Source organism: Stomoxys calcitrans, chromosome 4 (genome assembly GCF_963082655.1).
Source record: "Stomoxys calcitrans chromosome 4, idStoCalc2.1, whole genome shotgun sequence".
In the NCBI taxonomy this organism is placed as follows: Eukaryota; Metazoa; Arthropoda; class Insecta; order Diptera; family Muscidae; genus Stomoxys; species Stomoxys calcitrans.
In genome coordinates this window covers 182,485,749-182,500,527 of record NC_081555.1, presented here as the reverse complement: position 1 = coordinate 182,500,527, position 14,779 = coordinate 182,485,749, and the positions used below count along the sequence as shown (strand labels likewise).

Here is a 14,779-nt window from a genome sequence, read left to right as displayed (position 1 = left end):
TTTAAGTTGTTGTGTGTTTCGTTATGCTTAGCATTTCCATTTTTATTCACTTTGCTTTTATTAAAATCTAAAAACTTACATCTAGACTTGTGTTGCAATTGATTTGTTTGTTTTTGGTTTTTTTTTACAAAAAAAGTGTTCTATCAAGTGCTACATTCATGCGAGTGAATTTTTGATTGCGTCGCATTTGCTGATTTCTGTTTCTCTTCTTAGTCTTAATAGTAAATTCGCTAAAAACGTATATAGCAACAAAAACAGTGGTTAATAACAAAAAACAGAAAAACAAACGAAAAGACAACTAAAGAATTTCTTCAAATAACTGATTACAATAAAGAGTCCTAGAAAGGTTTTAGAATTTAAGCACCCAAAACGTTCGAAGTGAGTGATTGATTGATAACAGATATATGGGGTCGGCTGCAACATCCTTGCCATCGTCCATTGTACTTTGAGCCCGACCTGGACAGATCCTAGTACAACCAACCAAATATTTACAGCTGCCTTGGCATCCCATTGGCATCGATAGCCCACATCAGCGATAGTATCTGGAAGATGGAAATGAAATCGGATTAGTGAGCCCCCGTCCAAAGTTGTGCTTGGCAAGTCACAGCAACTCGGCTTAGTTTCAAAAGCAACAGATCTTGTTGGTGTCAAGCGCAAAAGTATGTAACAAAAAGCCGCAAAGCAAAAACTTAAAACGATTATAAGAAACTGTGTCTGACGTTAGAACGGTTCTGAAATCCAGAAAGCATTTCGAAATATTCACAAAAAGTCTAGCAATCAATGGAGATGAGTTATGTTACGGTGGGGAGTGGGGTGGTATAGCGGGGATGATCTGTATGGAGTTAAGAAAAAATCACCTTCGACTTGAGGTCACAACTCGGTTAAACGACGGTCTTAGTCTACATGTGAGCTAACCTGCAAATAGAGAAAAAGCAAATGAAGAACAGAGAGATACATTAATGCAGTTAAGAGGTGAACTGTGGATATGGCAAAAGTTAAGTCAACATTCAGCAAATGGTCGAATGAGTGTCATCAATACGTGCTTACCAATGGACGCATGCGCATGAATGTTAAAAACGGTACAAAATTACGTTGCATGAATATCGGTGAGTAATTCACAGAGGGAGAGAGGATGAGAGAGAGAGAGAGAGGCTCACGTTATCCTACTATCTTGCAGGCGGCAGTGAGTCAGGACCAACAGGTTATCCTTGAATGCGTCGCTGCACCTTTCGTAGGGGGAGGCCAAGAGAAAAATTAAAAGCACAATTTAATCCTGTGTTAAAGAAAGTTTAGGTGGACTTAACTGCAGTTAACGCAGGACTTGGGAGGTAGCAAAACCAAGCGGATTATTTTTTTTACTCGATTCTATTAAACTGAAAAGCCATTTTAACTAAAAATAACCACAAACTTTGTTAAATTTTTAATTACTACAACTAGTCTTTGGACCCCTGAATGAAGGTACTGTCTTTTATAGTTATATTCATTTAACACAATAACTCATTACAATAAATTATTCATTCATACATTGATGCGTTTCTATTGCATCTGTCTTCAATCATTTAGGAAGGTTACTTTTATTGAACATAAAAATTTTATAAAATAGTACATTTGCTGAACTGAACTCAGTTTTTATCTAAAAAATGTATGAAACTGAAAAGAGGATTCTTTAAAAAAATAAATTAAAAAAAAAAAACATATGTTTTACGGTTGTAGTTAAGGGTCAAAGCTTTCTTAAGGTCATTGAGCAGCTTCTCGTATCTTACGATTACCTTATTTGTTGCAATTTTGCGTCACATTCTTGTTTGTTATACTCCATTGTAGACGTTTTGTTGACTTTACAAAAAGTATTATGACATGAACGTACTGATTGTATTTTTAAGCATTTTGTAAGTTTTAAAAGACGTTTAAGGTGATCTACACCCCGAAGTATGTTGCATCCAATAAAGTCGACTAACGGCTTACAAATGATTTCTTTGCTTCTAGCAGACACTTAAACTAACTTTCCTTTGACAAAATAAATAATCTCAATTGGAGCGAATAAATCCAGACCGTTTCTGGGGTAATTTAAAGTGTTTAAGATGTAAATCAAGCAAAAATCGGATTTATTTGGGTATGATAAACATGTTAACCAACTCAAGTTTTATCTCGTACCTGACGAGAGAACTATAAAGCGCATTTTGCTGATAAGCGCTTTAGAACTTATACGGCAGTTTTTCCATATCAGACAAAATGTGATGAAATATCCCATCGGCTAACAAAAAAAATTTTATTTCTTTCTCTTTCGAGACGAGCTGAATGATCGAAGATGCAAATGGAAAAGGAAAGCCAAAGGTAGCAACACACACCAACCACTATGGGACGCGTTTCGTCTTTGGTTAGAAGACTTTTCAACCATATTAGGTGTGATGGCTTCAAGGGCCGTGCGTTGGTATGTTGTATTCAAATCGTATCTAATTGTGAAAACGCATCTATGATACAATTACCACATTAACCAAACTCGACAACCCTGCTTATTAACTGAACCTTTTCCATTGCTTTTATTTGTGTAATGGCAGACATTCTGTCTGTGGTAAATTACACTTTCTTCCGTACCACACATGATTTAGTTCATCTGTTGGAAGTTATATTGATGGCTTCGAACGCTAAGACAACGCCAATGGCTCTCGCCGTTGCTCCGTTCGTTCGTTTTAATATTCTAAGTCGATGTTACTATATCCGTTTGAGCGTCTAAATAACCATAACGTCATAATCACTTGAGGCGGCCACCGTAGCGCAGACGTTAGCATGCCCGCCTTTGACGCTGAACGCTCCTAATGCCGGCGATTCGACATCCTTCGTTAATTTGGCCCAGCTCGGTCCAAATTTGCATGTAGTTGCCATATAGGCCGATCTCCCGATTTAAGGTTTTTGGCCCATAAAAAGGGCATTTATTATCGGATGTCGCTGAAATTTGAGACAGTGAGTTGTGCTAGACCCCTCGACATTCTATTTTAATTTCGCTTAGATTGGTCCAGATTTGCATATAGCTGCCATATAGACCGGTCTCTCGTTTTAAGGTTTTGGGCCCATAAAAAGCGCATTTATTGTCCGATTTCGCCTAAAAATTCAGTGCTTTGTGTTAGGTTCTTTGACGTTTTTCTGAAACTTGGCCTAAATCGGTCCACATTTGGATATAGCAGCCATATAGACCGATATCTCGATTTAAAGTCTTGGCCCCAAAAAAAAAAAATCGCATTTATAGTCCGATTTCACTGAAATAGACGCAGTGACTTATGTTAGGCTTTTTGACATCCGTGTCGTATGTGGTTCAGATGGGTTTATTTTTAGATATAGCTACATAAACGACCAATATTTTGTTATATACAATTGAACAATGACTTGTACTTATAAGCATTTGGTCCAAATCGGAACATATCTCGATATAGCTGCTGTGGGGCATAAGGTATGCATTTTTCATCGGATTTTGGCATTTTGGCGAAAGGTGGTTTAAATATATACCCATGGTGGTGGATATCCAATATTCGGTCCGGCCGAACTTAACGGCTTTTTACTTACTGTATTTTTCTACCCAATTTGCGTTTATGGACTCGTCTGGAAGCCCCTCGAACTTGACCTGGCCCAGAATATGTGTAATGCGCCTATATACACAGAGGCGAGTCCTCAAAAAGGAGTTGCATTATCCTAATTAACCATCCCTAAACAAGAAAATGAAAAAGTTCAAAACGTAACAGGCATTTCACTACTCATGCATAGCCAGGAGCGAACGTTCTTCATGTTTGTAATACTGGAGAGATCCCCAAATCATTGTGTTTAGGCTGTGGTTCTCCCACGCTAAATGTCGGCCAAACAGAGTTGTCATGCCGTTTGGACTCGTTGAACAGCTTGATCAAAAATTGTGGCTTTTAGGCTAACAACAGTTTTTATTGTGGGTATTGCAAAGCTTAAGTGTAGTAGCGAATTTGCAAATTTGGCGATGAAAATTCCATTAAGGAACCGAAACCGAAGAGAAGTCCGATATAATTTTAAGGGGCCTCTGTTTACTGCCGAGACCAATGGTGTTTTGCAAAGCAACACCACTTTGTAAAGAAGTTTAAATCGACTGAAGACCAAATGTCTCCAGCATAAGAAAGGAGATATGTACAAATGTAAACTTTTTGCCATAATTTTAGCGTCAGAGGCGGGCATTCTAATCCCTGCAACCCGTCGCCCTCGAATTAGTGTGGTAGATATAATACCAAGTTTCAGCAAAACCAAGCTTGAGGTAAGGTTATGTGGGAGCTACATCAGAGTTATTTGGTGGGGGTGTAATGGGTCACCAAATTTCAGAGAAATCAATCAAAATCAGGAGATCGGTTCAAAATGGCATTTATCAATCCAATTTGGCGGTATTGGTTGGGAGGTGTTAGAAGTAGACGGGATACTTAACAAACTAGATTTCAGCCAATTCGGTAGCTTTTAGGGGCTTAAAAACAAATCGCCGAATAGGTTTATATATGGGGGATCTATATTAACCATATTTGGGATGAATTTTAGAGTCAAACTTAAACATCATTTACCAATTTTCAGTTTAGATTAGGTCATTGCAATGAAAATCCGCCTCGCTACCCATTTGGCCAGTATCGGCTTATAAGGAAGCTATATAATAATATTGCAAATGAAAATTTGCCCACAAACATTCCTTTAAGGAACAGGGGGCAAACTATTCACATAGCAATGAGCGCTGTGTGATTTAAGTTTGAGCTCAATGCCCCTATCATTTATCTAAAGGGTGATTTTTTTGAGGTTAGGATTTTCATGCATTAGTATTTGACAGATCACGTGGGATTTCAGACATGGTGTCAAAGAGAAAGATGCTCAGTATGCTTTGACATTTCATCATGAATAGACTTACTAACGAGCAACGCTTGCAAATCATTGAATTTTATTACCAAAATCAGTGTTCGGTTCGAAATGTGTTCAAATTTTGACAAATTTTGTTCAGCGATGAGGCTCATTTCTGGTTGAATGGCTACGTAAATAAGCAAAATTGCCGCATTTGGAGTGAAGAGCAACCAGAAGCCGTTCAAGAACTGCCCATGCATCCCGAAAAATGCACTGTTTGGTGTGGTTTGTACGCTGGTGGAAACATTGAACCGTATTTTTTCAAAGATGCTGTTGGACGCAACGTTACGGTGAATGAACACATTTCGAACCGAACACTGATTTTGGTAATAAAATTCAATGATTTGCAAGCGTTGCTCGTTAGTAAGTCTATTCATAATGAAATGTCAAAGCATACTGAGCATCTTTCTCTTTGACACCATGTCTGAAATCCCACGTGATCTGTCAAATACTAATGCATTAAAATCCTAACCTCAAAAAAATCACCCTTTACTTTTCGTTGCCGTGTCCGAATGGCGTGCAGCAGGACGAACGCTGTTTAGGGAGACATTTTTACGTGGCATAGTACCTCACAAATGTTGCCAGCATTAGGAGAAGATAATTACAGCTGAGAATTTGTTTGATATTCTCTTTAGGATTCGAATCCAGGCTCCACGGTAGTCTCCATATCTTTATCTAGACGGTATTGCATGTGGCCGTTGAAGATTATAATTCTACTTCACATAGCAAATTATAACCAAAACGGTCAATAATAACAACACTTAAAGGCCTACTGATAAAAGGACCGTAAGCGTTTTTATATTAAGCTTCCATGAGGACTACCTTGCAACTTCTAACGGTTTGCCGAGGGATGCCTTTACCGTTTTTTATGAATTCCTACTGAAGTACCCCATAAAATATATGAGACTCATTTGAGTGTTTATTGAACTTCTAATGTTTTTAAGCAGTAATTCTGCGCTTCTTAAGGTCATGTATTTACCACGAAAGGCAAATACTAACCTGGCAATATCATGCAAATTACAAACTGCCAATAATCTTTCCATTAAGGAACAGGGGAAAACTTCTCGCATATCAATGAGTGCAGTCCGATTTAAGCTCATTGATAAGGGTCCTCCTATATATAGCCGAAGCCGAATGACATGCCGCAGTGCGATACCTCTTTTGAGGATAAGTTTTTACCTCACAAATGTCGCCAGCATTAGGAGGGGATAGCCACAGTTAAAAATTTCATGATGGTCTCGGCAGGTTTCGAACTCAGGCCTTCAGCGTCATACGCGGCAATGTTACTTAAAAAGATATAAACATGGAATTCAGAGACTAGGCCTCGTGGATGCAAAACAAGAAATGATATCAGGCGCCGACCAAACATCCCTCTGGAATATTGGTGATTTTTACTGGGCTTTACATTCCAAATTATAGCCCAATTGCTCTAGAAGTTAAATGGAAGGATCGATTTACATTAGAGTTTTATTCAGAATGTCATCCATTTGCAATTCCCATAATGTAGATATGAAATACATACGCACGAATGGCATGTAAGACAATAACGAGTATATTTACGTTATGAAGTCACAGTTCAATATTAAAGGTCTGATTATGTTCTCGTAAGCATACCGTAAATGTAAGAAAACGCGTCAGCTGTTTCTTTTACCTTATGAATACATATGTAAATGATTACCGAACGGCAGTTGACCGTAACCGGAAAGCAGAATTTAGTAAAAACAAAACTGTACGTTCCGTTTTCGTGTCAGCTGATAAAATTGAAATTTGAACAAGTTTTAACACCAAAATTTAGAAGACAGCTTTTCTTCTATTTTATTATTTCTCTTTGAAATTTATAGTAATTTATTGTTAATAGTTTAGGTTCAGGCTAAGGCTCGGTGTCCAGCCTGACCTGTGGTGAAAAGAAAATGAAAAGTATGTGATTAAAAGAAATTACAAGAAGAGAGTATGGGGTAGGCACCAATACGGCGCCGTCGTATGCGCTAATCCACGTTAGTACTATATCATGAAACTGGAGTCTTTTCAGGAAATCCACACATTCCACCAATAATTTCGGCCTCACTGTTCTAGAACTCACGGCCTTGAGATCCGCCATATATGTATGCTGATTTCGAAAACTGTAAATCCCTTTCCAGAATTTCCTTTATGGCTATCATAATGACACGGAGCTCTGGCCGAAAGAACATAAACTTGCCCGTCAGTCTTACAGTATGGCCACAATCCAGTCTCTGTCTCCATCTTGGAGTTAACAATAAAGACCGAGGTATCATTCACTTCAAACACAGGATTTGCTTTCCATTCCTCCCTCCCGGGAAGAGCCCGAAAGAACATACACTCGCCCGGCAGCCTCATCGACGTACAGACATTTTGTGTGTCGGAGTAGGCCAAAATCAAGTCCCCGTCACCATCTTGGAGCTATCTATAAAGACGAGGTATCATATACCTCAAACACAGCATTCGCTTCCCATTCCTCCCTCCCGGGAAAGCGAATCCCGAGAACATCTCACCCTTGAGGCGTTCCCCTCATCGCCCGCCTTCTGACTACATTATCTACGAAGTCCGCGTTGATAGCTCTGTCACGTAGCATACAGTTACACAGAAAGAATCTCAGTTGAACCCCCGTTTGGTTCAAGAAGGTGACTGTCGACCCATCTCCTCATTATTGAATGCCCTCTCAATATTTATAAAAGCCGCCATTGCGTACTCCTCTCTTCCGATCTGCCCTTGCGGTATGCCTGAAGTTTCCGACTTCAGACCCTTCCTCACCTTCAAGTCTTTCTATACCCACCACCGCAGGATAGGGGGTGTATTCATTTAGTCATTCCGTTTGCAACACATCGAAATATCAATTTCCGACCCTACAAAGTATATATATTTCGGATCGTCGTAAAATTCTAAGACGATTTAACGATGTCCGTGTCTCTGTCCATCTGTCCGTCCGTCTGTTGTAATCACTCTACAGGCTTAAAAATTGAGATATTGAGCTGAAATTTGGCATAAATACGCCTTTTTGATGCACGCTGGTTAAGTTCTTGAACAGGCCAAATCGGACCATATTTAGATATAGCTGCTATAAAGACCGATTTTCCGATAAAGGGTCTAATGCCCATAAGTACTTAATTTTTCCTCCGATTTTGCTGAAGTTTTAAATGGTGAGTAGTTTTAGGCCTTCCGATATCTCCCCAAAATATGGATCTGGTCGGACTATATTTAGATATTGCTACCATATAGACCGATCTGCCGTCAAAGGGTCTGAAGCCCATAAAAGCTTTATTTTTTAACCGATTTCGCTGAAATTTGAAACATTGAGTAGTTTTAGCCCTCCTAACATAGGAGCTATCTATAAAGACCGAGGTATCATTCTCTTCAAACACAGGATTTGCTTTCCTGGGAGGTAGGAATGGAGAACATCCCACTCTTTGGGGCTTTCTCTTCATCGCCCGCCTTCTGACTACGTTATATCCGAAGTCCGCGTTGATAGCCCTATCACATAGCATACAGTTACACAGGAAGGATCTCAGTTGAACCTCCCTGCGGTTAAAGAAGGTGACTGTTGAGCCATCTCCTAGTTATTTATTGCCCTCTCAATATTTAGGAAAGCCGCCATCGCGTACTCCTTTAATAGGAGAGACGTCTCGACTTCTCGCACCACTTCGTGGAGTGCCTCTCTTCCGATCTGCCCTTGTGGTATGCCTTCAAATCATTTTTTTGATCTACCCATGTCCGTCCGTCCGTCCGTCTGTCTGTCGAAAGCACGCTAACTTTCGAAGGAATAAAGCTATCCGCTTGAAATTTTTCACAAATATTTCTTATTAATGTAGGTCAGTTGGGATTGTAAATGGGCCTTATCGGTCCATGTTTTGATATCACTGCCATTTAAACCGATCTGGGATCTTGACTTTTTGAGCCAAATTTTGCATGAGGCGTTTTGATACGATTTCCAAGAACTGTGTTTAGTATGGTTCTAATCGGTTCATAACCTGATATAGCTGCCATATAAACCGATCTGGAGTCTTGATTTCTTGAGCCTCTAGAGGGCGCAGTTCCTATCCGATTTGGCTGAAATTTTGGATGACGTGTTTTGCTATGACTTCCAACAACTGTGCCAAGTATGGTTCAAATCGGTCCATAACCTGATATAGCTGCCATATAAACAGATCTGGGGTCTTGACTTCTTGAGCCTCTAGAGGGCGCAAAACCTATCCGATTTGGCTGAAATTTTGAATGACGTGTTTCGCTGTGACTTCCAACAACTGTGCTGAGTATGGTTAAACCTGCCATATAAACCGATCTTGAATCTGGAGTTCTTTACCCACTAGAGGGCGTAATTCCTATCCGATTTGGCTTAAATTTTGCATGAGTTGTTTTGTTATGACTTCCAACAACTGGGCCAAATATGGTTCAAATCAGTCTATAACCTGATATAGCTGCCATATAAACCGATCTGGGATTTTGACTTCTTGAGCCTCAAGAAGGCCTAATTATTATCCGATTTTGCTGAAATTTTGTACAACGGCTTCTTCCATGACCTCCAACATACGTGTCAAATATGGTCTGAATCGGTCTTTAGCCTGATACTGTTCCCCTATAAACCGATCGCCCAATTTTACTTCTTGAGCCCCTAAAAGGCTCAATTCATATTCGATTTGGCTAAAAATTTCACACATATACTTCTACTGTGGTCCTCAATATTCAATTTAATTAGCAAATAAATTCTTTTCTTTTATCCTTTGTTTATCTAAAACGAGATACCGGGAAAGAACTCGACAAATGCGATCCATGGTGGTGAGTATATAAGAACTTAGCACGCTTTTAATTGTTAATAAAATTGTTTCGTTTATAATGGCAAATGCTGCGTTGTATAATAAGCATAATTGCCTCTTTACATTTATTCTACATTTACGAGTGCATAACCAGGCCTTAAGAAGTGTTGCGATATGAGGGTATCTCCCCAGCAGTCCAACGTCCATCAGTACATTGTCTTCAAAAACTTCTTTAAGACTATTTGAATTTTCTCACCGATATGGTTTTTTTGCTGACAAATTTAATTTTTATACCCTCCACCATAAGATGGGGGGTATACTAATTTCGTCATTCTGTTTGTAACTACTCGAAATATTCGTCTGAGACCCTATAAAGTATATATATTCTTGATCGTCGTGAAATTTTATGCCGATCTAGCCATGTCCGTCCGTCTGTCCGTCCGTCCGTCCGTCCGTCCGTCCGTCCGTCCGTCCGTCTGTCTGTCGAAAGCACGCTAACTTCCGAAGGAGTAAAGCTAGCCGCTTGAAATTTTGCACAAATACTTCTTATTAGTGTAGGTCGGTTGGTATTGTAAATGGGCCATATCGGTCCATGTTTTGATATAGCTGCCATATAAACCGATCTTGGGTCTTGACTTCTTGAGCCTCTAGCGTGCGCAATTCTTATCCGATTGGGATGAAATTTTGCACGACGTGTTTTGTTATGATATTCAACAACTGTGCCAAGTATGGTTAAAATCGGTTAATAACCTGATATAGCTGCCATATAAACCGATCTTGGGTCTTGACTTCTTGAGCCTCTAGAAGGCGCAATTCTTATCCGATTGGAATGAAATTTTGCACGACGTGTTTTGTTGTTATGTCTAACAACTGTGCCAAGTACGGTTCAAATCGGTCCATAACCTGATATAGCTGCCATATAAACCGATCTTGGGTCTTGACTTCTTGAGCCTCTAGAGTGCGCAATTCTTATCCGATTGGAATGAAATTTTGCACGACGTGTTTTGTTACGATATCCAACAACTGTGCCAAGTATGGTTGAAATCGGTCCATAACCTTATATAGCTGTCATATAAACCGATCTTGGGTCTTGACTTCTTGAGCCTCTAAAGGGCGTAATTCCTATCCGATTTGAATGAATTTTGGCACGTAGTATTTTGTTATGATATTCAACAACTGTGTCAAATAAGATTCAAATCGGTTCATAACCTGATATAGCTGTCATATAAACAGACCTGGGGACTTGACTTCTTGAGCTTCTAGAGGGCGTAATTCCTATCCGATTTGGCTGAAATTTCGCAAGACGTTTTTTATTGTTACTTTCAACAACTATGGCAAATAAAGTACAAGTCGGTTCATAACCTGATATAGCTGCCATATAAACCGATCTGGAATCTTGACTTCTTGAGCCTCTAGAGGTCGCAATTATTATCCGATTTGCCTGAAATTTTGTACGACGGATTCTCTCATGACCATCAACATACGTGTTTATTATGATCAGAATCGGACCAAAGCCCGATACAGCTCCCATATAAATCGATCTCTCTATTTTACTTTTTGAGCTCACAAAGAGCGCAATTCTTATTCGAATTGGCTGACATTTTACACAGGTCTCCAACATATAATTTAATTGTGGTCTGAACAGGACCATATCTTCATATCGCTCTAATAGCAGAGCAAATCTTTTCTTATATCCTGTTTTGCCTAAGAAGAGATGCCGGGAAGAGAACTCGACAAATGCGATCCATGGTGGAGGGTATATAAGATTCGGCCCGGCCGAACTTAGCACGCTTTTACTTGTTTTTTTATTTAACCTTTATTTTTCGACTTTTTGAAATTGGCTTGGTTATTTTGCACAATGGGACGATTGGTTCCTTCTTATAATAGTAGTATGCACATCAATGTATCCATCTTTCGTACTATAAACTCGTTAAAAAAACACATTGAGCGCCTGTAATTAACAAAAATTCTTTAGCATTTGGTATGAGTGTAGGTTTCATGTTTGGCACCTCGCCACATAAAGTTTCTCTTAGAAAGCCATTTGGAGATTCATGCAGGTTTCTTTCTTGGAATTTTAAATACTAAAAGTTCACAAATGCTCAACATTCAAATTGATAGAAATATGAGCTCGTTTTGAGGAAGCAAGCACAAAATGGTTCTAAGTAATTATGCTTGCATGCATGGGTGTATGGGTATTAGTATGGAGTATGTATTGGTAGATGAATCCTGACTACATATGGGGAATCTACAAAACATGAGTTTTGTTGTTGTTTTTGAATTTCTGGGCATGGGTCTAAAGTATCCAATGTGTGAATAATGCATTCAAATAAAACAACAGTCGTTTAAAATTTTCATTTTTTCCATGTGTATTTTTTTCGTTTGTTTTCTTTTTTGTCTTTTCAAAAAAATGCTGTTTTTCAGTGTTCATTCAAAATTTTGTTTAGTTTCGTATCAATTGGGTGTTTGTTTTTGTTTTTATTTATTTTTTCTCTGTTTGTTTATAACCAATTGGCTTTTTGTTTTGGTTTTTGTTTTCTTGCTTACAATAATAATTTTGTTGTTGTTTTATTTTTATTCTTTGTGTGTTTTTTTTTGTTTTGTTTTTTTTTTTAAATTTATTTATTTCATTAATTCATTTAACTAAAATTAAATCAATGAACTCTCATGTCATGTCATCCATTGTCTAATACTAAAGTGTGTGTCTCTGTGTGTATGTGTGTGAGTGTAAGTTTGTTTCATTTTGGTTTTTAGTTTAAGAACTTTTTCTTTTGCAAACACATTCATTATTTAATTATTTTATGATTTTGTTTTGTTGTTTTTGGTTTCATTAATATCGATTTTCATTTTTCAATGTTGTTGTTGTTGTTGTCTGTCTGTCTGTCTGTTGGTAATGTTTTGTTTTTTTTATTTATTGGTATGTTTGTTTTTCTTTGTTACTATTATTGTTAATAATATAATTATGGGTTTGCCTGTTTGTTTGTTTGTTTGTTTTTTTTTTTTGGATTTTGCCTTCCATTTCTGTTTGTAGTTGTTTTGTTTTTTAATTAATTTATTTATTTTAATATGTATTTTATATTTAATCATAAAAGTCACAACAGTATGCAGTTCTTTTTATTATTATTATTATTATTATTAATTAATTATATTTAAATGTTTATACCAAGAATAAGTGAGTGTCTTTCTGTGTGTCAGTGTGTGAGTGTGTACTGGGCTGATAGGAGATGTTGCATTGTGTAGAAAGTACAAATTCTCTTGTCCACACTCTCAATTTTGATACTGGACTAAGTGTAGGTGTGTGAGTGTGTGTGTGTGTGTGAGTTTGGAGGATGTGTGATGTGTTTGTCTGTGTGTTTCTATTTTTAAAATTAATATTTACATACTTAGCTTACCTCTATTTCCGTTTCCGTTCTTGGTTTGTTTGTTTTTGTTTGTATTAGTATACCATTTCCTATACAAAGTACAGCTTATAAAGTAATTTTAGAATTTGGGTTTGGTATGTTTACTTTTTCTATAAATCTCCTTCTATTCTATTCCTGCATTTCTCGCTTCCTCACTTCCTTCCTTCTGCCTTTCCTTTCATCCTTCCTTGCTGGCTATATGTCTGTATTTCTTCCTTTATTTCCTATTGCCTATCGGTCAGAGAAATCCAAGTCCGTTTGTTTTCTTGTGTTTAGAATCTTAAAGTTGTCTGAGCACAAAATCTCTGCGGCCATATGAACTGTTGCTTTGGCTTTTGGTTTCCGGTTTGCTTAGCATTTGCCTATATATTTGTGGTGTGGTTTGGCTATCCGTCTGTCTGTCTGTCGTTTGGAAAGTCCTTTCGATTGGAAATCATTTATTTTAATTGGTTTTATGGTAATGCAAAATGCATATTACGAGTACATTGTTGTTGTGGTTGTTGTTGCTTGATTACCAGTGTCACATAACTATTTAGTAGGGATTATTGTTCGTTTATTTGTGTTCGTTTTCTTTTTCTTTTTAGTTTTTGGTTGGTGTCTATGTTTAAAACATTTTCATACATCTATTAGTGTTGTTTATTTTAGTTTTTTTTTTTATTTGTTTTAGAAGGTTTCGTAACAGTTCATATTGCCTAAATGCTCCTCTTTTTGTACAATTCACAATTTGGGTTCATAATTGGTTTGTTAGACCTTTTTTTGGTTTGACTATTTTCTGTTTTCTTTCTTTTATTATTATTTTTTGGAAATTTTTATATCGGTTTGATTGCCCATTCGGAATTGTGGTGTTCTTTTGCTTGTGTTTGTTAGTGTTTTTATTTTTTTACAAATTACATTCAGTGAATTTCATTTAAACATATTTACACTTGTGTAGACGTGTACGGTGTATGGTGTTTGTGTGTGTGTGTGTGTGAGTGGGTTCAAATGTTGCCTTGTGTTGGTGTACTGGTATTTGCTTTAAATTCATTAAATTTTGTTGCATTTGAGTGGAAAAGTTCACAATTACAAAATGAATTGAATTAACTAACTGTATGTTGCATTTAGATATGTATTAACACAAGTGTCAACTACTCTTATTTTGCCTTTGGGTGTGTGTGTGTGTGTGTGTGTGTGTATGTGTTTGACTTTTCTTTGCATATTGTCTTTTTTTAGGTAATAACCAGTATAGGCATGTATGTATGTTCTCTCCATCGCATGCAAAAATCGGTTTAGGCGAAGATTTCGAATATCTCATAAACTCAATGTTGAGGTTATTATTGTATTTGTTGAGGTTATTATTATATTAGACATGTTAGAAAATGAATTTATTGCTTAAATCCTTAATTCTTTGGCTTTCTCAAAAAACAAAAACTTCAAATGTCAACAGAAAGTAATGCAATTACAACTAAATGGCATTGGAAAAATGCGCCAATCATTGCCTCTCTCAGTTAAGCCGCAATCTTAACCATCATGCTGTACAGAATGTGGTATAATGAAACCACTAAGGACATCGGGAGAAAAAATTGTTCCAGTTATTTCGCTAGAGGAATAGAAAGTTTTGAGTCAACTGCCTTTCGGAGGTAGGTACAGACTTGAAAAATAAATATGTTGAAGTTAAATTCGTTTCTCATGTCGATTAGTTCAAGTTTTATTTTAATGGTAAGGGCCCCCTTTTTTAGCTGAATCCGAATATATATG

The 14,779-nt window shown here is 37.5% G+C and overlaps 1 protein-coding gene across 6 annotated transcripts in view; it reads right to left on the bottom strand.

Annotated features, from left to right (window-relative positions):
* Positions 1-14,779, bottom strand: part of LOC106095872 (disintegrin and metalloproteinase domain-containing protein 9) — a 470,496-nt gene continuing 455,717 nt past the window's right edge. For 2 of the 6 annotated variants that reach the window (XM_013263281.2, XM_013263283.2), the window contains exons 23-24: positions 858-915; positions 1-542 (exon numbers count right to left, since the gene is read on the bottom strand). In XM_013263281.2, the coding sequence (XP_013118735.1) occupies positions 900-915 (16 nt within the window). In that variant the 3' untranslated portion in view covers positions 1-542; positions 858-899. Of the gene's footprint in view, positions 543-857; positions 916-1,047; positions 1,227-11,510; positions 11,599-14,779 lie in introns of those variants that run through there. The other 4 variants (XM_013263282.2, XM_013263284.2, XR_001222811.2 and 1 more) reach the window with 3 other exon arrangements.